The 23,180-nt window shown below is 40.0% G+C and overlaps 1 protein-coding gene across 2 annotated transcripts in view; it reads right to left on the reverse strand.

Moving 5' to 3' along the window:
* The window catches only part of rgs7a (regulator of G protein signaling 7a), a 66,464-nt gene extending 44,135 nt beyond the window's left edge, over positions 1 to 22,329 (reverse strand). The window contains exons 1-2 of one of the 2 annotated variants that reach the window (XM_034237806.1): positions 22,126 to 22,329; positions 21,103 to 21,221 (exon numbers count right to left, since the gene is read on the reverse strand). In XM_034237806.1, the coding sequence (XP_034093697.1) occupies positions 21,103 to 21,180 (78 nt within the window). In that variant the 5' untranslated portion in view covers positions 21,181 to 21,221; positions 22,126 to 22,329. Of the gene's footprint in view, positions 1 to 21,102; positions 21,222 to 22,125 lie in introns of those variants that run through there. The other variant, XM_034237807.1, reaches the window with a different exon arrangement.
* Positions 22,330 to 23,180: the final 851 nt, after the last annotated feature.

Genomic DNA, 23,180 nt, shown 5'->3' on the forward strand with positions numbered 1-23,180 from the left:
CCGCTTTGTCCATTACTTCCATAATGGAGGACTGTAAAAAGAAAACCTGATGCCACTGTTAAACACTCGTGCTCACATCAACAGCAGAAGTATTATCATGAACAAGCTCAGATGGGCAGTGCAGGCCAGATGGCTTTCTTACCGCAGACTTTGGTTTATTTGGATGATTACAAATGGATTTTGTCAACCACCATGCCTCAGCTTTGAAATGCTCCTTGAAGTGTGACTGAGAGCCTTTTTATGGCTTGATCTGATTTTGTCTGATTTGCTAATGGATGAAAGGAAGACTCTTGTTTGCAGGCAAGCAAGAAGATCTCAGATTCCCCATGTGGTGTTGTGACTTAAGGTTACCTGAGCGGCATGTTGTTCCCTGTGTGCCTAGATATAGCAGCATCGTATTTTTATTTTTTTTTAACCTTTATTTAACCAGATAAAAAGCATTGGGATAAAATCTCATTTGCAATGCTGACCTGGCCAAGAAGGCAGCAACGTTACACATAACACAAACATATAAAATACAGAGAACATAACTAAGAAAACAAAAGACGAAAAAGCAGTCACTACATTGTGCACATTAGGACAGTAAGAAAGGTACACTACTTATTACTGCAAGAGCAGCTGGTGGTAAGGACCTCAGACAACTTCAACTTAAAACATGGTATTGAGACAAGTGATTGAAGGTCATTCCAAGACCAAGGACCATAATAAAAAAGACTCCTTTTCCCAGCCTCAGTCCGCACAGCAGGAACCTGGAACCGTATCCAGGCACTGGATCTGAGGTTGTAAGAGTCACAAACTGGAGCAAATCTGGCACATATGTAGAGTGGAAGCTTACCTAAAATGGCTTTATACATGAATAAAAACCAATGCTGCATCCTACGCATAGTAAGTGAGGACCATCCAGTTAGGCTATACAGTTTGCAATGATGAGTCCTATAGGGTGCATTTGATATATAACGCATTGCAGCATGGTAGAGTGGGTCAAGTTTGGTCAAAACAGCGGGACAGGCAAATCTATAAATGGTATCACCGTAGTCCAGCTGGGACAGGAATAAGCCAGAGACCAACCTTTTACGGGATGAAGTTGAAAAACAACATTTAAGTCTGTACTCGGAAGCCAAGAGTGAATTTAAATTTCTTTGATAGAACTTCAATGTGATGTTTAAAGTTCAGATTACTGTCCAACCAAAAGCCAAGATATTTGTAGGTATCGACAAACTCAACATAACTCAACATCAAGGGTGTCAATGGAGAGGCAAGAGGATGCTGACGCTAATCTAAGCTGAAAGGAATCAACTCTGAATAATACATTTAATTTGAAGTAATACAAGTCTACTTCAGGCAAACTAAAAACCATTCGGCCAAATTTGCCCTGTGTTACTCACTAAAACACACTGTTTGTTCTTGATGTCTACACAGTGATTTATGACAGTAAAAGTGGGTTATGTGGCACCCTGCCAAGAGTCTGCCGGAAGCTTTTCAGATACATTAATTGAGATTCATTCATTCAAATCACCATGATGTTTATTTTTTACATAAAGGCTTCATGACTTCTCAAATATTGTTTTAGGTTTCAAACATAAAGAAGCTCATAGATCTATGAAAATGTATTACTCACAATCTTTTTAATACAAAAAATACAAATATCCTTTTTCAAACACATTTCTCTTGTGTTGTTCTTTTACATAAGTAAGACTTTTGAAGTTCAATTAATAGTCTTCTTCATTAGTTTCAAGGACCAGTTATATTTTCTGTCTTGTAAAAATAATAATAGAACCTCTGGTCTTACAAGACATGTTACATTATTTATCTTCCTCATAAATGGTTTGCAATTAGATTTTTTAAAAGTACTTTGACCCAGCATTGTTTCCATCTATATTGACTTGCGTATGTGAAACCATTATTTGGACTGTGCGTCACCTTACTGAAACCAACGATCCCAAAAGCAGGCTGACTTCACGCAGCAATTTCCAGGTGTGAGGAGGTGAGAAAGTAGGCAGGGATTTGTTCTTTTTTTTCTTCATTGGTTTTTGACACCATTACTTTCGTCACCTTTTGGGAGTACAACCACGCGCAAGATCATAAACGCGGAAAGAATGTCAGAAAGTGTGCATGGTTATCCCAATTTCTATGATTCATTGCATGTCACCCTTCAGCTGACAGCCAGTTTTCCACCCGGCGGTTCCAAAAAGCTATTAACACTTTAGTCTTCAGACGTAGTTACGACACCTTTAGTCTCATAACTCATTTCTCCTGTCCTGCTGTTATCCTGCTGAAGCAATACAGACTCCTTTTTTTAAGAGGAAAGAGATAAATAAAATATACTGTAACAGAAATGACATCCCTGTAAAGTCAGACTACAGACAGCATGTCTTGTGCTCAGTTTTTGCTACAAGATTTCAGCAAAGATAGATATTATCCAGAATTAACAGCCAACATTATAATATATATTTAAATGTGTTGCTAAATGCCTCAACTACACAATGTACTACTTTTTCATTAATTCAGAAACAATTTCAGTATAAGTCCGTATATTTTCACATTGTAAGTCAGAAGTAAAGAAGAATCACAGCCCTGTGAGTGCTCTTTGGCTCAGAAGGTTCATTTCTGAGTGAAAAATATCACCTTTTGTCAAGGAGTGAACTCTGAGGCATGAACTCAATTGCACGACTCAAACTCAGACTCGGATAGTGTTTCAAAATAAAGACTTTACTGGGATTTGCACAGTAATGAAAACAAGGAAAACAAAAACACTCTTTCGAGGAAAACTAGAACAGTGATCAATAACATAGATCCGTGCGATGTCCGTGAGGTAAGCAGGAACGTAGGTCATAGAGAGACAACGAACTGACAATGAACAGGAGGGAGCTAACACAATATATACACAGGTAAAGGGGACACAGGTGGAAACAATCAGGGTGGGGAAAACAATCAAGGACGCAGGAGACAGAAGGGGGCGGGGAGCGTGGAGGCCTGAAATGAGAGGGAGAATTAATTAAGGGAATAAATATAAAGCACAGGACAAAGGGACATGACAAAACTAACATAAAGAATAAACTTTCACTATAAGTTTCTTGGACATGACACCTTTTTGATGTCAAGCAAGCTAATTCACCGTCAGAACACATTAAGCAAAGTAAAAATTAGTATGACTATTGGCAGGCTGATAATTAGTAGCATTTGCTTTTTTGATTCCACTCACTTTCAACGTTATCTCTCCTGGAAGCTGAAGAAATGTTCTGTATAATAATCCATCTCCCTCTACACCTCTAACAGCATTTTAAAAAGCCTTTCATAATATACTACCTGCTTGCTAGCCCATAATCTTCTCCGTCATTTCCTTGCTGAAAGTCTAATAATCAAAAGTCATTCCTGTGCACAACACCAGCAGCAGCAGAAGCATCATGCCTCGTCGGGTTTGATGGACTGATGGTATTATTACTATTTCATTTAGAACGCTTTCCAGATGGTTGCCAACAGCTACTTGCATAAACAATTCCCTTCTTCACAGGATTTTCATCAACTCCTCCAGCTTTTTAGAACACATGGCCTTCTTCCTCCTCACGTCCCCCGAGGATCCTCCTCCCTGGCGTATGGCTGCAGAAGGATGTTCAATATTTCCCCTGACTCCTCAACTTCGTCCTCCCAGAGGGACAACCCCATACTAGAGAGAAAAAGATGAGCATTGAATCATGGATGAGAGATAGTCAGCCATGCCGAACTCTGGCGAAAAGAAACCCTAGGATTTTATCCTCATTTGACATCGCTGTGGTTAATGCACGTCTTGTTCCAAATTTGCCAGCCATGTGTTTCTGCCATCCCATGCTTTAAGCAACCACAGCACATTTTACAGTATCATACAATTCCCAAAGGATATAGTCTTATGCTCCAATGCAAATTAAAGCTCTATGTGAGGACTTTTTCCCATCGTAAAATATTAACTATTCATTTTTATAGTCATCAGAGTTCACTCAGGAAATTAGCGGCAGACCCTTGAGAACACTGAATGGTACACTGACACTATAATGCAGCTCTGAACAGGAAGTTCTGTTCCTTCTTTTATTCGTTTAACAAGTAGTAAAACAGTGTTGGTGCTGTGAACTGCATGCAGCAGTCTTGAGTCAAACCGGACTGCAGTTTCAATCTCCAACTTTCTGACCAGGGTGATGCTATTGTACCAATAATTTTAACACAGATTTTATACTGAAAGCTTCATAATAAATAAAATATTTCTGACAAGTAAAGTAAATAAACATACATTTATAACCAGCAAATCAATATTAATCAGTTACTAGCTAGTGAGTATCGAGCAGTCAGCAGTAATACATGTCCTTAGTGTAAATAAATGCTAACGTTGCTCTTTGTTATAGTGGTGGCCAAATAAACCTGCACAATACTGCTTTAAAGAAATACATCTGTCCTCCTTTGATACATTTATTTAATCTCTGTCTTGTGTGTGTGTGATTTTCTGACTACATGTAGTGGTTTGTATTCTGAAACCATTTCCACAGGCAGTTGCAGTAACATAAGTCGTAGTATATCGACAGCAGCAGCAGCAGGTCATTCAGCAGCAGCAGGTCATTCAGTAGGTTAATGGGTTGTGCTTTTATTGGCAGGCAGCAGTAACAATGGGGACAGTAAGTGGTGACACTCTGATTATGTGTGGGAAAAGATCTGATATAAATTTTATACTTTTACTGCTGAGTAATAAATGTAATAGTGGGCTTTCTCTGATGCAGGTGACCCCAGGAGCATTATCCCACGCTCATACACACTACACTCACTTTGTCCTGTACTACTTTTTCAATGTGTTCTTTTTATTATTAGTATTAATACCGTCATCATCACATATCACTTTCTGGTTAATGTTGGTTTATTGCTGGGTCTGTATCTTCTTCTCTCTTCTGTCTCTGCATTAGGCTGACTCTGTTTACTAGACACTGATTTCTAAATCCACCAGGATCTGGTGTTCCTGGCTGCTGGTGGGATAGTGTTCCTAGGGCAAGGCCTCGCTCTCTCTTTCTCTCACTCTCTCTCACTCTCATCGTCTTGGTGGGCGGGCAGTGGGCGAGATGACTAAGCCAAGGTTGGCCATGTGCTAGAACATAATCCACTGAAAGCCAATATCCCTTCTGCCCACCTACCGTGAATTCATCACTCAAACAGCATGCAATCATAAATTAGTTGATAAGGGAAGAAGTAAGCTTTCAGATATATTTGCAACCAAAAAATGGTTTGTCTAATTACTAATGGCTGCTAAAAGAGTATTTACACACACATAACATAGCATGCTATCATCCATTGGTCAACCATGCACAAACAATTACACATTTATAATTGAATAAAACAATAATAAAATACTGTTTTATAAAGATCATACTGTTGTTTTAGCACTTAATCTTGATTTTCAATCAGCAGGCACTAAGGAGACTTGTTCTTAGGAGCTTTTAATAATCATGCTTTTATTGTTAGAGCTCAAACAGTGCAGTCTGGCCATGGGAATACTGTAGCACTAAATTAAACAACCCCCATAGTTAATCCTTCACCAAGGTGAGTCTGTTAGCACTGTCCAAACTGTCTGGCATCGCACTTGAGGACTCCTACTGCTGGACACCGGAGAGCACGACCAATCAGAGAGACAAGGAGGAAGAGGATGAGAGGAAGATCCAGGGAGTGATGCTGGTGTGGAAACAAATGAACTGGGAATAAAAAAAAGGGAGCTGCTGTCTATTTTTAGTTTCAGACAACATGAGAGGGAGGGGGCCTCTCGCCAACCCTTCATTTCCCACATTCCTCCTTGGCACGTGCAACAGACGCTCAGGACGGCGCCGTGTGCCCCGAATACCAATAAGAGCGAAGCAGCTGGATGCTGGCATGCTGACATTCTTCTGCCTTCTCCTGTCTGCAGAGCTGAGACGAAGAGTGGGTATCTGACAGCACACACACTCACACACTTCAGAGGAAGGACACAACACGCAGGATAGACAATAAACCGATAAGGGCAGACTGTTTGACGCAAATGACACTTCAACTACTCGGCAATGAAGATGATGGACGATAGGCTTTGTTGAACGACTGCCATTTGTCGAGTTATTCATACCGTCATCAGGTAGAAAAATAATAAGACGGTTCTTTAGGTTCTTTATTAAAAAGGAGGTCAAATTAAATATTTATAGCTGCCATGGTTGGATGGTAAACTTTAGAGGATAGGGATGTTGCAAATGAGGCCACTGGAAAAAATAAATTGACTCAATTTATACATTCATGCAGGACAGCTTCATTACTAGCAAATCTTGTTAAATTCTGGTGATTCAAATCATGTGCATCCATCTTCTCCTGTCTCACTTCCAATACCGGCTCTTCTATTTACACAGGGCTCTGCTGACAGGCTATGGGAGCTAATATCAACAAATCAAATTCACTGTTGCAAGGAATAGAGCGAGCCTTCCCACCATATCCTAATGCATCGTTGTAAACGTGACCTTGTCTTTTTTACTGAGCTCATAACATATGTATCTTTTGTCCAGTACAGGCAGCAAGAAAGAGGAGACAATGCTGCCAATGCACACGTCCAAGAGATCAGTGGTGGGGCGCCATTGGGAGATGAGAAACACTGTTAACATTGTCCATCCCCTGATTAACAGAAAGGCAGAGAGGAGATGGAGGACCTGATATTTCTAATTAAAATGTTGTTAAAGTGTCTTGTTTAAAAAGGAGTAGAAAGGGCTCATGTATTTATAAGTGGAGGATTTTGGTAAAATATGCACAAGCTTAGTCACTTCCCTGCAGGCAGTGATGGAAGAAAGAATCAATACTACAATGTCAAACATACAATGTAACAAGAAAATGCCCTGCATTCAAAAGTCTTAGCATGGAAATATACTTGGGCTGCTGCCAATAATAAAAAGGAATAACATCATGTGTCTTTCCAGAACCACTTTAACCTCAATGGAAAACATCATGAGGTCAAGGAAACATGTAGAGGTGAATTCATTATGTCACGGAAAAATACAACCTGGGTGCTAAGACTCCGAATGAGACACCTGTTATGGCCATACCTGGTTTTAAATAAAGCTGCTTTGTACTTTTTTGAATGCCTAATGTGATGAAAAAAAGGAAGCATTGAAGGACATTTCTTTAGGGTATACAGACTTTGACCAGTTATGATTGCTGCCAATTAGATATTTCTGAGTTATCCAACTTAGGAACCTTTATAGAGGCTAAACAGCCTTTGACTGCAACCAGTACCAAAAGTAGTTATTTTGCAAAATGGCCCATTTTGGAATCACATATATATATATATTTTATCTCGTTCGATTATCATTATTATTATTATTGATGCATTCATGTTTTCATCACTATAATATTGCAGTTGGTAAAGATGAGGCTGATTTTATTTACGTTATCATATTAGTTGATTTATATTTGTATCAATAATCTGCAAAGTAGCTACAGACTAAATGCACAACACAAATGTAGTGTAGTTTAAAGCACACCATTTTATTTGAAGTACAGCTTAGCCGATATTGGAAATACTCGAGTAGAGTACAAGTATCTCAGGAACATACTTAAGTAGCCTGTAGTGTTTCTTTGTTACTTTACATCAATGGCTGTAGGTCTTCATGGACTGAGCAACACAGTTATAGTGTGTGAATGTTTGCAAAGAAAAACAGTAACACACACTCATGTTCTGTCACTTCGATGGCTAAAAGTGTGCTGGACACATTGTTGAAGTGTTTGAGATAATAACATTTGACAGATTGCTGGTGTGGTTGTCATGGGGATTCCAACAGAGCAGCCACCACAGCAGAAACAAATCGCACGGCAGGAGAAAGCACAACCATTAGACAGATTTGACCACAGGACTCTCTCGATTAGCTGACGAGACACTGTAAACAGGAGAGTCTGGGGACCAAGATGAATAAGATAATACAAACAAAGATAAGAAACTCTAATAAAAGTAGTGGGAGAGTGGATTAGTTTGAGCCCAACATGCCTAAAAAGAGCATGCATTGCATTATCTAAAAAATAAACTGTAAAATGACAAGGGCTTTGTCCGATATCACTCGCTGTTTTCTGTGTTGTGTAATACAATTACTGTTTGCAATTTAATTTGAGTGTCTACTATATATTGCCTTTGAAAGTACCACGATGTAACAAAGAGAATCCATGACATATAGCATGTATCGTTAATCATCATAGTTATGTAAGTTAGCATACTATCATTTGGGTATGAGCATAACATACTAAGTTGATAAAATGTCAATAGTTTTGCAGATATTGAAACTTAAAGTGGACCTATCATGCTATATTTGAAACATATATTGTAGACCACCCCAAATTGATCATGTTGTTGATAGTGCTACAGATGCGCTGCGAATAAAATTAGACTCTGTTGCTCCTTTGAAAAAGAAGAAAATAAAACAACATAGATTAGCTCCATGGCATAATGCCGAAACCCGCAAAATAAAGCAAAAGTCGAGACAACTTGAAAGGATATGGCGTTTAATTTGGCATATTACTCTCAATGAATATAAGAAAGCACTGCGTAAAGCGAGAGCAGCCTACTACTCTTCGTTAATAGATGAGAATAAGAATAATGCAAGATTTCTTTTCAGCACTGTAGCCAGGCTGACAGAAAGCCACAGCTCGATTGAGCCTTCTATTCCCATAGCACTCAGTAGCAATGATTTTATGTGCTTTTTTAATGATACAATTGTTACTCTTAGAAACAAAATTAATGACCTCTTGCCTTTGACCAGTATAGTGTTATCAACAGCTCCCGGAAACGTAAGTTCTAATATTACACTAGATAGTAAACTAGAATGCTTTTCAGCCATAAACCTTGAACAATTAAATTCAATGATTCTCTCTTCTAAACCATCAACGTGTATGTTAGACCCAATTCCAACTAAGCTGTTGAAGGAAGTTTTTCCATTAATTAGCACTTATTTATTAAATATTATGAATATGTCTTTATTATCAGGCTATGTTCCACAATCATTCAAAGTAGCAGTGATAAAACCGCTTCTTAAAAAGCACAACCTCGATCCAGAGGTTTTAGCCAATTATAGACCTATTTCTAATCTTCCGTTCCTCTCAAAATGTTTTGAGAAAGCGGTCGCAAAACAGCTGTGTGATTACTTAAAAAACAATGATTTATTTGAAGATTTTCAGTCTGGCTTTAGAACACATCATAGCACAGAGACAGCTCTGGTTAAAGTCACAAATTACATTCTAATAGCCTCTGACAAGAGACGTGTCTCTATTCTTGTTTTGTTCGATCTCAGTGCTGCATTTGATACTATCGATCATGATATCTTATTGCAAAGACTAGAGCACTTAGTTGGCATACAGGGAACTGCTTTAGGCTGGTTTAGGTCCTATCTATCTGAACGCTCTCAGTTTGTACGTGTCAATGATGAATCTTCCACGCAAACCAAAATTAGCCATGGAGTGCCACAGGAATCAGTGCTCGGACCTATTTTGTTCACATTATATATGCTTCCGTTAGGCAATATTATAAGGAATCATTCTGTACATTTTCATTGTTATGCGGATGATACTGATACGTGGATGACCTTAAACTTTTTGATGTTGAACACGACCAAAACTGAAGTTATTGTACTTGGCCCGAAGAATCTACGAAACAAATTATCTAAGGATATACTAACTATGGATGGCATTAATTTGGCCTCCAGTGAGACTGTAAGGAATCTTGGTGTTATATTTGATCAGGATTTATCCTTTAACGCCCACATAAAATCAATTTCAAGGACCGCCTACTTCCATCTACGTAACATTGCAAAAATCAGGCATATCTTGCCTCAAAACGATGCAGAGAAACTAGTCCATGCATTTGTTACTTCAAGGCTGGATTATTGTAACTCTTTATTATCAGGGTGTACCAAGAAGTCAGTCAAGTCGCCTCAGCTGATTCAAAATGCTGCAGCTCGTGTACTAACCAGAGTTAGGAAAAGGGACCACATTACTCCTGTTCTGGCTGCCTTACACTGGCTCCCTATAGAACACAGGATATAATTTAAAATTCTTCTTCTCACCTACAAAGCCCTTAATGGGCAGGCGCCATCTTACCTTAAAGAACTCATTATACCCTACTGTCCTACTAGGGCATTGCGTTCCAAGAATGCAGGGTTGTTGGTTGTTCCTAGAGTCTCTAAAAGTACAATGGGAGCCAGAGCCTTTTCTTATCAAGCTCCACATTTGTGGAATCAGCTTCCAGTTTGTGTTCGGGCGGCAGACACCCTATCCGTTTTTAAGAGTGCGCTTAAGACCTTCCTTTTTGATAAAGCTTATAGTTAGGGCTGATTAGATTCAGCCCCTAGTTTTGCTGATATAGGCTTAGTTTGTCGGAGGACATCTTACTTCTTCCTTCTCTCTGTCTATACCTGTGTACTCTCATGTTCCGATTAACCCAGCTTCCCCAAATTTCTTTCTTTTTGGTGTCTATATACGCTGAGATCCGGAGTCATGGATGATCCTGCGCTCCTGTGTCCTGCATCGCGAGCCCTGGATCTTGAATCGTGGCTGTGGTCCTGGATCATAGGTCCTGGATGGATATCCTCGTGGATTCATCTTCCTATTATACACACATGCATTTCCAAACATTTGGACTACCTATGTTGCAAATGTATTATCTTTTCAATTTACACACGGCATCTATTGCACGTCTGTCCGTCCTGGGAGAGGGATCCCTCCTCTGTTGCTCTCCCTGAGGTTTCTCCCATTTTTCCCTTTAAACTGTGGGTTTTCTCCGGAAGTTTTTCCTTGTACGATGTGAGGGTCTAAGGACAGAGGGTGTCGTATTGTCATACTGATATTTTGTACAAACTGTAAAGTCCACTGAGACAAATGTAACATTTGTGATATTGGGCTATATAAATAAACATTGATTGATTGATTGATTGATTGATAGGGCCATACCTATATAAAGTATATAAATATATATATTTTTTTCAAAATACCAAACAGATCCTGCATTTTAGCCATGCCTCATTTCGCTCTATTTGCTCTTTCCAGCCCTGTTTTTGCAGGGGGCTGATTCTGTGAGCTGCAACTGACCATGCCCCCCTGCAGGAGAGGGGAGTTGGAAGTTACTTTGGCATTAGACGTGGGGATTTTTTTGCCATGTTTGAATTCTAGGGGGGCTTGTGTGGTGACCACCTATTAATACACTGGGACATAATTCATACATGGAACTACAGTTGGGGGTATTGTTCCCACACGGACATGTTATGTGTTTACTATATATGTTGTGTGCCCTCCTGACTTCACTCTCTTTTTCCCGGACTGCAACCGGATAACATGACCTTAATTACTCTCTAATAAAGTACCCTTTTGCACCTTCCTTGCACCGCCTCTGACTCCCTATCTCTCGACACTACAACATACAACTATTTTTTAAATCAATAAAATCATTTTCTAAATCCATAAAAGCATTTCAATTAATATTGGGAGTCATGTTGTTACTTTGTTGAGAATGTGGCCATGTAATAAGCGGGATAATGTGCAGCGACTTTCGCGTCGGGCTCCTGATCGGCCTGTCGGTGTTCTTTTCCCCATAATGACCTGCACATTATCCCTTACGTATGATTATATAGAGTCATTATTCATTTGTTTTAAAGCAGGAGGCACAAACGCTTGCCTCGGTGAGGGAGAAAAAGAGCCACAGCGGAGAATAAACAGAAGGGCAACCATGCAAGGGAAGTCTTCTTCACTGCTTTTGTGGCAGACTACAGCGCCACTTAAAGGCCTGGCATATGTACTACAGCGTCTCCAGCGCTTTCGAGCAGCAATGGCCGGCCGTGGCCCAACCCTACATTCCCCTGATAGGTGGAGAATTGACCAATAGCCGTAGCACCATCGTCCTGACATCAGGACAGTGTTGAAATCTGGATCAGGTATCAGATCCGTTGCAGACCCTTTTTTAGAGATTTGGGTATGGAGGAAAATAGAGAGGGTTGTGTTTTCTGTCACTTGGTGAGTTCCCTGGAACACCGGGGACACATATTCATGTATAAAAGACGTACAAAAGTGCATTTTGCATGATAGGTCCCCTTTAAAGCAAGTATTGACCTCATTCAAGTTGTTTACATGAGCATAATGTTAAAGAGGGAAGTCAGGGAGATCATCACTGGGATTATATTTCATCGTCTGTGGAACGTGACTGTCATGGAAATCCACTCGGTATTTTAGTCATGATTGATGGCTAAAAACAGCTCTTATCGTAAATACATATTTTCAAAGACATTTTATAATATTATGGATTTAAATTGGCAACTGGCAATAGGCTAGGATAGCTGTGATGAATCATCCTGTTAATATAGCTGCCTGTACAAGATAGACAGACTTTGAATTAGTTTAATGAGGCCAATATTCCTCCACACAGATTCTAATTGACTTTCTCATGTTTTACAGCTGACATAATTCTTTCAAGTGCCCCTCTAAATATTGAAATATATGGTAATAATATAGGCTGCTTTGCATTTGCTTCAAAAAACATCACCAGCAAGCTGATTAAACCCCACATTTCTATCAAACATGATCCCTGTACGTCAATATCACATAACACGCTCAACCATATCATATTTAAATGTATTGGTATTCTTCACAGCAGGCATTACTTCAAATACATTATGAGGGAAGTTTTCTGAACAAAGATATTTAAAGAATCTTACATATGAAGCCAAACTAGTTTAAGAACTCACACCCAAGCTGCATAAATGTTTGTTTGAAGGTGGAAATCATTATTTTCTCTCACATTCTTAGAGAAAAGACGAAAAAAAGGAGCCGTCGGTTTTGACAAGATGGCGTCGATGTTTATGGACTAGGCTGTGCTGAATATGGCTGCGCTTGCTAAGCTGAACTAATGTGTGTGAAGCTGTGAGCCTCAGTAGGCTGCAGGTGGAAGCTGCTCAACACGCTGCAACCTGCAAGTTAAGAGTATATGTGCGTGCGTGTGTGCGTGCGTGTGTGTGTGTGTGTGTGTGTGTGTGTGTATGTGTGTGTGTGTGTGTGTGTGTGTGTGTGTGTGTGTGTGTGTGTGTGTGTGTGTGTGTGTGTGTGTGTGTGTGTGTGTGTGTGTGTGTGTGTGTGTGTGTGTGTGTGTGTGTGTGTGTGTCTGCCGATGATTCGGAGAAGTGCACAGTTTGAGACAAAGGTGTGTCTTTGTTTGTTTGGCAAATAAAGATGAATGTCTCCAACGTGTGAAAATGTCCCCTTTGGAACAATGGAGGTTTTAGTTTCATAATTCCGCTGGTATTGGATTTGCGCGATGGCACTCCGTCATGGCAGGCTAATCACTGAGACATGATTGCTTTTTGGAGAATGACTCCTCATTGTTGAGAAAGGCACCGAGCTGCAGGGGGACAATCAAGCGAGCACTCTCGGTTACAGTTACAGTCAATTTGGATGAATTTGTTTGTTTAGAGAGAGTTCCCAATAAAGCTATGAGTCACAAGTGAATCATTTCACATAGGAGGAGAGATGACTGTGCTCCTGCAGGGTGTAAATACATTCCTCTCTTTTTCTCTGAGTGAGGATGAAAGCTGACTGGAGTGGCATGGGCTCTGAATATGGCTCTGATGACTTCAAAGAGAGGCGAGAGAGAAGGGGACAGAGGTGGATGGATGCTTCACTGGTAAGGCCCACTAGAGGGGTGGGGGGGGGGTTAGAAAAAGAGTTAGAGTGCACATGTGAGTCAGGATGAGAGAGACAAAGAGACATATTTAGTGTGATATTGCTGTTATATGAGAGACATCAAAGACTTGAAACAGTACAAAAGAGGACATGAGCGTGGGTGGGGTGAGTGAGGGTGGTGGGGGGGCTGGATTGTAGAAAAAAGAGATCGACATGGAAAGAGCAAAGGGTGAACACCCGGGCGAGACACAGACAGTGAGGGAACCAGGATGAAAAAGTATTGGGGCTGAGGGATGTTTTCACAGGTCTAGACCGAGAGAGAGGGAGGGAGGGAGGGAAAAAGTCAAAAGGATGGTTTACTGCCAAGCTGCCAAAATACACTACAGATAAGAGAGGTGTCGCATGAAATACTCTGCAAGATTTATTTCTGTTTACTTTTTGAGGGCTCTTGACGTGCAACTAGGATTTAAGATGTGGCAATGATACACTGGCTGTTTTGGAAAACGGCATTCCTCCAATATCAATTTTTCGTTGGTTGAACGCTTCTGTAAATATAATTATAGGTTTGAGAAGCAATGACATATTCAGGAAAAAAAACTGTTAATTCTCGCAATTAGGAGATTTCGACATGTTGTTCATGCTTTAATGGATCTGATATCTGACCTGCGATGGAGTCACTTGTTACAGGCTGAATGCAAATGGCTGTAAACATATTGGTAAGGTTTGCAACTGCATAATGCGATGCAAAAAGGATATCAATATTCTATAATAAACAGAGACACAATGTCAAGACATAGAGATGAGCAAGCGAGCGGAAATGTATACGTCCTAGACAGAGTGGAAGGAACAAAGCATCACCAGAAACAACAAGGGAGTGCATTAGAAGAAGAAACTGCATGGACACAGTTTGGATTCAGATGGTGTACGTAGAGATGGAGGGTCAGGAGACGGGGGACGGAGCAATGAACAAGGAGAGAACAAGGACATATATATGTATGCACAAACACACGCCCAGTGTTTGGTGAATACAGAGAAACACAGCAAATAAACTATTACTCTGTCTCTCTCCTCTACATTTACCCCTACTCATTTTTTCTTTTTGTCTTTATTCCTAATGGAGCATCTCTGTCCTTATTAAGCCCATCACACCAGAGATGAATTCATTCACAACCCTGGCCGGGGTTCTCCTCTAATCTACTGCTAAATGTTGAGCTGGAATTAAATGACCAGACAGAGACGAGGCGAGGCCTGAGTCAGCCTTTATCTTAATGCCCAGGCTTCCTCAGACCCTTATATAACCCTAACAGACAGGCCTAAAGACTCAAGCTGTGGCACACATACAGAGGAGAGAGCTTAGAGCCAGACAGGCCTTGGTATCTTTTCCCTGTCTTCAAGGAACAGCGCGAGTGAAGTCCATTATTACATCTGGAAACTGCCACCATACTGAAAAGCCCAGTGGTACTTTGTGAACCATGTCAGAATTGTTGATTTGATGCACCACGCTTGGTTTGTTGCAATTCTGCTCATATGCATCCAACATGATTTATGCTCACTCAAAGCATTTTGTGAAAATGCAGGAAGTAATGTGCCATTTTTCCTTTTATGGTTAAATTGAGTGTTTTTTTTAAGGCAAATGTTGAATTTCATTTTGTTTTTGACAATTCAGTACAATTCTTGAAAATCATACTCACAAATGTGAATAAATATACATATACACTTTCTTGCCAAGAGTTACACAAGAAGATTAATTCAACTCTCATCACTCTCATAGCATAAAAGCTGCTGTCAGAATCCCTCTAAAGCTTCCTAATTAACACGTTTTATTTAATGTATTAATTCCGTACAAACACATATAAAGTGTTGATTAGCCAGCAATAGATGATGTTATGCTGAGCAGAAAGATGAGAGTCATCCTCTTTTCTTACTCTCTCTAAGAAAGGGAATAAACATAGTTCTAACCCTAAAAGTTGAAGTGATTTAATTTCCTCCTAAAACTATATTGCTATTGCAATTATAAGATAGTTGCATACTTTATGATACTGCAAATATGTGCGGAGTGGCTCAGGCATCCAGCCCAAGATAGCTTATTGATCTAACCAAACCATGCTAAATGTCAACAGCCACTAATACTGAGTAATTACTAAGATATCAAAGTAATTATGATTACTCATAAAATGGAAGGTGATATGAGTAGCTGTTATGAATTTGCCACCTACGGTATCTTCACTGTGTGCGCCTTTCTATCTTTTGTCATTTTATATTATCTCTTTCAAGACCAATTGTTGTGAAATGTATCAATTATACGTACCAGGACTACACCACAATCGACTGTTGCATGTGTCACTAATGCAGGCTTCTCTAATTGCCGTTTGACGTCAGCAAATACACGCAAAATGGATTAGTTTGAAACACACAAAGCCGTAAATGCCAATTTTCCATCCGACGGTGTCTGCCAAACACCCTCACTTTCCCTCAAGAGTGTATGCAAAAAAGAACATGCATGTTTTCACACACAGGAAGAGAAATCGCCTGGCTGGCAAGCTGACATACAAAGAGCCCTACTTCACACACAAAGATCTCTCTGATCTGGCAATTATAGATCATCCCACCTCACCCCCTCCTCTCTCCCTCTTTCTCTCGGTCTTCCTGATCTTCTGATTGCAGATTGAGGGAGACAGGCAGTACAAGAACCCTTCAATCTGGCTCTCAACTGAGAAAAAGCTGAAAATGTATTCAGTTCCCTCCGCTTTATGACTCACGAACAATGTAGGATGGTTGGGAAATCTATTGAAAACAGGGCATCGTTATATAGGGTTTGTTTAACAAATGCAAATTAGCCCTAGAAGGAGAAATGCTTTCTATAAGGAAATCTCTGCTGAATATTAAGTAGTAAAGTTAGACTCTGTGTATTCATATTGGCTGCAGTTCTGCACCATTTAACAAAACTACATTACCACCATATTGCACTGATGCAGTGTGAGTAGAGGGAAAGTCTTGTTCCTGCTAAATCATCTCTTGTACACAACCATTTAATCAATTCACAAATCAATAGCACGCACTAATACCTTTGCCCTGTTTGTAATTTCTGTTTGTTCATTACTGAGTCGCACTAAGAGGATATGGTTCAAAGGTCACCTTGCGGCATCAACACCCTTTTCAAAAGTGTGAAGGACAGACACTTAGATGTATTGTTTATGTGCTTGTCTGTCAAGTAAAAGACCAGTCCACACGGGCATTTAAAATATGATACAGGCTAAGTTTCATACTGACGTAAAATCAATTCAAAGATTTGATAATAAAACCCTGAGAGAAGGCAAGGATTGTCAGAGGAGATATGTGATGCTTTTGGACCACTGACCGTATTCTCTTTGACCTAATCATTCATTTGAAGACAGAAATGCTTAGTGAGATGAATGGTAGTTGACATGCAGGACAAGACTATTCGGTCTAAGTACATCAAATTAATTGCATGAGTATGTTGAATGAGGATTTGAAGAATATTCACGGCTAGTTATTGTTTTACTAATGTATAAAAAGGGAACCACAGTGGGACGAAACGCATCTGTATTCCATGTCAATACCACAATTATCTGACATTGTTTGGCCTTAATACTAGTTTGTTTTTCGACATACTGTAAAATGGTGAAATGTGCAACAACAATAAGCACTGCAGAGTTCTTTCTGCATTATTGTCATCCGCAGAGAAGACCAAGTTTCACCAGGGACCAATTACTTTGAAGATGCACAATATTGACATTTATGTAAGCTCCATAATATAATAGGACTGAAAATAACAATACGAACGTGAGGCAACAGTGCATGTGCTCATTGGGGGGAAAACTGAATAGAAAAAAATAAACACGTACATTTAGAATGAATGGCTTTACACAGAGACCGAAGCCAAACTGGCTGCTGGAAGAACAATTATTGGATGCCTATTGGCAGCTCCGATGTAAATAAGAGTGGGCTGGTGCCTCAGCCTTCAGATACCACGCCACAGAGGAAGATCAGACTCCAGGAGCTGCGGTATACTGCTTCAAATGTTATATCCATTCATTTGTTTTAGTCCTCAAATTCCTATTTTTCTATCAACTTCTGGGACATTAGGAATGCTGTGGCTGGATTGTTCAATTATTCAATTTCAAACCAAATAACTGGCAGAGATTTACGCCTTTGTTGCAGTGTTTGAAAAGCTCTGTCAACTGTATGGGGTGGGAGAAACAACAAAACATTTTCAATCAGGAAATAACTCACATTTTCTCTTGTGCAACAGAAATCTTGCAATGGAACAATCCAAAATATTGTGCCGTATTTGAGGGAAAATGTGCCAAGGAAGTGAAAATAGATGATATTGTAAAAGTGGATGTTAACTCTCTTCAGCTTCAAGATTTCCTCTTGGAGGATGAAGCAAATGCAGAAACACCATCAAAATGTTACTATATTTATTTACACTGTATGCTAAATCTACTCATTTAAATATATAGATACTTGTATATCATTATATATTAATATCATTATCACACATGTATGCAGACACACAGAGCGACTAACACACACGAAGCGCTGGCTGTTCTCTCCTCGCGCTGAGTGGCGATGAACTTCACCAGAGCTGTCTTAGGATCGCATAAAAAATTCAAGACTCTCTCTTAGCAACATTCGCCCTACATACAGCGTGCACACATGCTCACACATGCATCACAGCATTATTCATAGTGCACACAAGTGAGCAGGCATGCAAAAAACACACACACCTACTGTACACGCTGGTGCTCTTGATGATAAAAAGTGAGCCTGACGTGTTTAATGTGAGAGCAGCAAGACATCACAAAGGCTTTTATATGAAAAGTAATGATAGAGTGACCCGCAGACATGCTGTGCATAGCCCATGGAACACTCCATTAAACATCTTATTGAGTATTTCTGACATATTGGCCTACTTGTAGGATCCCCTGTGACTGTTGTCGATAAATCACAAAGCAAGCTATTAGTGTATCTGTGTCTGTAAATACTATTTAAATAGTGTGTGCATCTTCATTTGTGATACAAATAAAAGAGCTAAGGCAAGATGTTTTTGTATATGTGTCCTCGAAGAAAACAGACAGCTCTGCACACATCTCCACGGCATGCTGGTCAGCACCTCAGCTCGACCATCCATTTTCATTAAGACGGTAATGACAGATTACAGGAAAGATTGAGAGGGTTAGAGGATGTAGTTATGCTCCCATTGGATATACTATCAAACCACTATCTGCTGTCCTCAGCAATAAACCTCCCTCCGGTCAAATTACATAATCCTTCCACTACTACACACTAGCAAATTGACTATCCAGTAGTTGGCTTGATATTAACATTTTGTATAACGTGTCCACTGTGTATCCATCAAGTTCCTGCACAGGATGTCAGCAGCAGATGAGCAGCAGAACGGATTATAAAAGTGTTTTGCCCACTCGAGTTTTCAGTTCAATGTGGGTTGCAACACCTTTGCCAAGTCAACTTTATGAAAAGCATTTGGGGCATCTGTTCACCCTAGCGGTATACGCACGTCTCCAGACAGTACTCTTGTGATGGTAGTTTTCAATTAAGCCCACTCCGGAAACACAATTTAATCCTTGCTGCCTTCACCATGTTCTTTCATTCTGCAGTGTATCTGGGTCAGCCAGTGTACGGAGCCAAGTTGTGGCCATGTGTGGTCAAGTGTTGAGAAGTGAAGAATTGGATGATGTAGGAAAGCTACACAACTAAGATATTACTTATCTAACCAAACATTTGAAACACACAGCTCCTAAAGTCTATCTATCGATCTTGCTTCCTGATGCCTCATGAAAAACTGTCAGAAACCAAATATATTTTCTGAAGGTAAAAGCTGCATAGAAAAACACTTGCATACTTGGTACTACAGATCCTTCATGGCACTATCAAAAAAGCAGGACTTTCAGATCAATAGCAGGAAAAGGGAAGAGACATCGCATGTAATTGAATAGCTAGGAAAGCCCTCAAGTTAATATTTAATATACAAGTGGTTTTCATGCCTTAATTAATAACAGTTTCATATTAACATGAAATGTAATAGAAGTTCATAAATTATTTAGCGACATATATCTAGCTCCATTTTCTTTATTATTTAGCCTCGCTTTGGGAAGATACCAAAAATAGTTACTTCAAAAATCAAAAGCAACCTTTCTGCTACTAGCATAGCGGCACATCCAGCAAATCTAGTCCCACACTGACAGTAATATTGCTTAACACGCTGTGAGTGCAATAAAAGACCGTCGATCTATGATATCATGCTAAGCGTATCCTCTTCCTGTTGTGCAGATGCTGTCGCAGATGGGATGGGAGCATTCGCTAATGAGTGAAGAGAATGAAATGAAGAAATTCACGTAACGCTTGAGTCATCAAGGAATTAAATAAAAAGACAATGATCACTCCATTGGTGAATCTGAAGGTGAAGAAAAACGTTGCATTGCCCTTTAGGAAATGTCCAGGTAAATACTACACTTGAAGACAATAACAGCACCAGAAGATGACTGCAAAAGCAATTTTCAGAAGGGTTTATATTTAGGTTGATCTTTAATGTAGCTGTTTTTGTCAAGGGAGACAAAAAGATAAAAACGAAACGAGTGCACATATTGCACTGCAGGTGTTAAGGTTTCTAAAATAAATTATAATTGGACTTCAAGCCTCAAAGTAAACAAACGTTATCTTCCCTGCAGATTATTATATTAATAATTCGTTTGATGTTTGAAGCAGGATGCATTAAAGGTGTCTCAGCGGTCTGTACACTCCCCTCCCTTTCTCTACTGTAATTCTCTAATGTAGTCACAGATTTAACAGTGAAGAAAACCACCAGTAGCAGTGTAATGACTTGTTTCCAAAGCCTGTGGCTACATTTTGGTTTCATTAATGTGAGTCGGTTAAAAACCCATCCTCCGACATGTTAGTAATACAAGCTGATGGTACTGTGCAACTGGAACATGTGTGCATGAGTGTCAGGGTCTCACAGTGAGTTTGCGCGTGTGCGTGCGTGTGTGTGTGTGTGTGTGTGTGTGTGTGTGTGTGTGTGTGTGTGTGTGTGTGTGTGTGTGTGTGTGTGTGTGTGTGTGTGTGTGTGTGTGTGTGTGTGTGTGTGTGTGTGTGTGTGTGTGTGTGTGTGTGTGTGTGTGTGTGTGTGTGTGTGTGTGTGTGTGTGTGTGTGTGTGTAGGCATGCTTAGAATCTATTTACATGTTATGAGAGAGAAATTACATGTTCTCTCCATGCTTTCATCAAACTGATGTAGCATTACAACCCTAAATCAACCATGGCACAAGAACAGTGTCTTGCCATTAGTAATAGCAATTTCCATTGCGCAGCTCATCGTCAAGTAAATTGATGCAAGAGAGTCACACTCACACTCGCAAACACACACACATACACGTGCAGACTAAAAATAGCAGCTGCTTACCTTTCTGTACACTATCATGTTGGGGGACTCATCCGCTACCCCGTTGGTCCCCTGCCCACCGCTGTTGGTCTGTGCCATGATCCAGTAGGTAAATCTGCCACAGGAAACGTCAGGTGCTCCTGTTGGGAACCGAAAGGATATTTTGTTCCATCAGAAGAACAATGGAGCTTGAACGTGACTTGCCCTCACCTTGTCAAGAGGAACATTATTTACATAACCTGTGGCCTGCATCACCTTTTAACGTATTTGACATTTCCACATGGAACAGATGTGCCAATTCTGCTACACGTGTTCACATTTCACAAGGTCTTGACAAGGACATTCTTTTTATGATAGGCAGCTGATTTTGCACACCATTTGGTTTCTGCTGGTTCAATATGAATTCCAAGTGAATGAGGCAAAAGTTCAACTAGATAGGCAATTAATGGTACCATGAAGAACTACTACTTTTTCCTATTGAGCACAAAATCCATTTATAATGTTGTACTGTTTGTTGACATCGGATAATTCAGCAGCAAGCCTTAATTCCTACATGGCACCTTGTCTGCATCTTAGATTGTACTTGCAAGATAAGGTGAGGTGAAGACCCGTACCCTGACAACAGTAAATGCAGTAAAGAAGAAAAAAAACACCCTCCCAATGCAGCTTAGATACATCCACTCTGGTAGAGCATCCATAGTCAAACGTGCAAGACTGTGCACATGTAACGGATATCGTTTGCAGGTTACAGCTCCATTATCCTTTCTTCCCCATACGACATCCACACGACATCTTTGGGAGGTTAAGTCTGCAACAATAAATAGCCTATAGCATGCAAACAGCGAAGTCATGAAACCTGTGCTTTACATGAGGCCGTCAGCGATACTATTTTGTGTTTGTTAAACCCCTGCACGTATCAGCACCTTGGACAGCTGCTGCGAAACGCCCGAGCCCGTTATCGTCCCCTTTTCTTAATCACGAATAGCTCGTAAATACAGCGACAACACAGCGACAACGGTGACCGGAGGAGAAGGGGGGGCTTACCTGAAAAAACGCGCAACCCGCTTTAGGAGTCCTGAATCCTTGCAGAGGTGGAAGCCTGGTCCTTCGCGTTCAGTATGTCAACTGGCAGACATAGGAATGCGAGGATTTTTCATTGGCAGCGTGAAGAAGCAGACATTCGGCGGACACTTGGTGTGGTTCAGCTCTGTGTCTCTCCTCTTTTCCAAACGATGCTGCTCAGAAGCACGGGCGCGCCACCGCCGCGAACGCGCATCGATCCATGACCAATGGCGTGTAAGGAATAAATTACAACCAGTTTTGGAGACATACAGCTATTTATCCAGCTCAAAATGTACTGCTATAGACTGCAGTGATATGCTAGTCCTTAAAGACAGGTCGAGACATGCTGTCTAGTAATATTTTAGCAATTGCAGTTTTTATTCATGGCGAAATTGTGGGAAAATATAGGATAACATCCAGAGTAACTTTCACTTAACTTGAGTATTTCATGTTTTTACTAATAAATATCTTCACTCCAATGCATATTCGGAAGAAAAAAAACTACAACAAGCAAATGAAAAACATTGCACTTATGCAGTAAATGTAATCACCCCAAAGCGTAGACAGTTAGATTTAGCTCCACCGCTGCCTGTAAACATTAAAGTGCTGCTTATGATAATGCATCAGTAAGCTCTTATCCAATCATATAATAATGCGACACTAACAGAGCTCGTTTTCATGCATAGTGATACTGTAATGCTTATACTTTAAGTACCTTTTTGCTGATAATACAATTTTTTTTTAATGCAGGTTGAGCAGTTAATTGAGCATTCTTTAAACTGATTGTAGTAAAGGTATGCACATTCTGATACAAGGAGGGGCTGTGTACTTCATTTACTGCTGTCCCTATATAATTAATGTTATACATAATGTGAAAACTCAGTGATGTGATCATGCGCAAACCTCTGTAGACAAATTAGTAACACCTTAGACATAGGCTACTTACTTTCGCCTTTGTTGATTCAATAGAGCTTTGTGTTTTTACAGTAGACAAGGTATTTTTACTTAGACAACAATATTTCAGTTTTAGCTTAAAA

The sequence above is a fragment of the Gymnodraco acuticeps genome, unplaced genomic scaffold (assembly GCF_902827175.1).
Source record: "Gymnodraco acuticeps unplaced genomic scaffold, fGymAcu1.1, whole genome shotgun sequence".
Classification (NCBI taxonomy): domain Eukaryota; kingdom Metazoa; phylum Chordata; class Actinopteri; order Perciformes; family Bathydraconidae; genus Gymnodraco; species Gymnodraco acuticeps.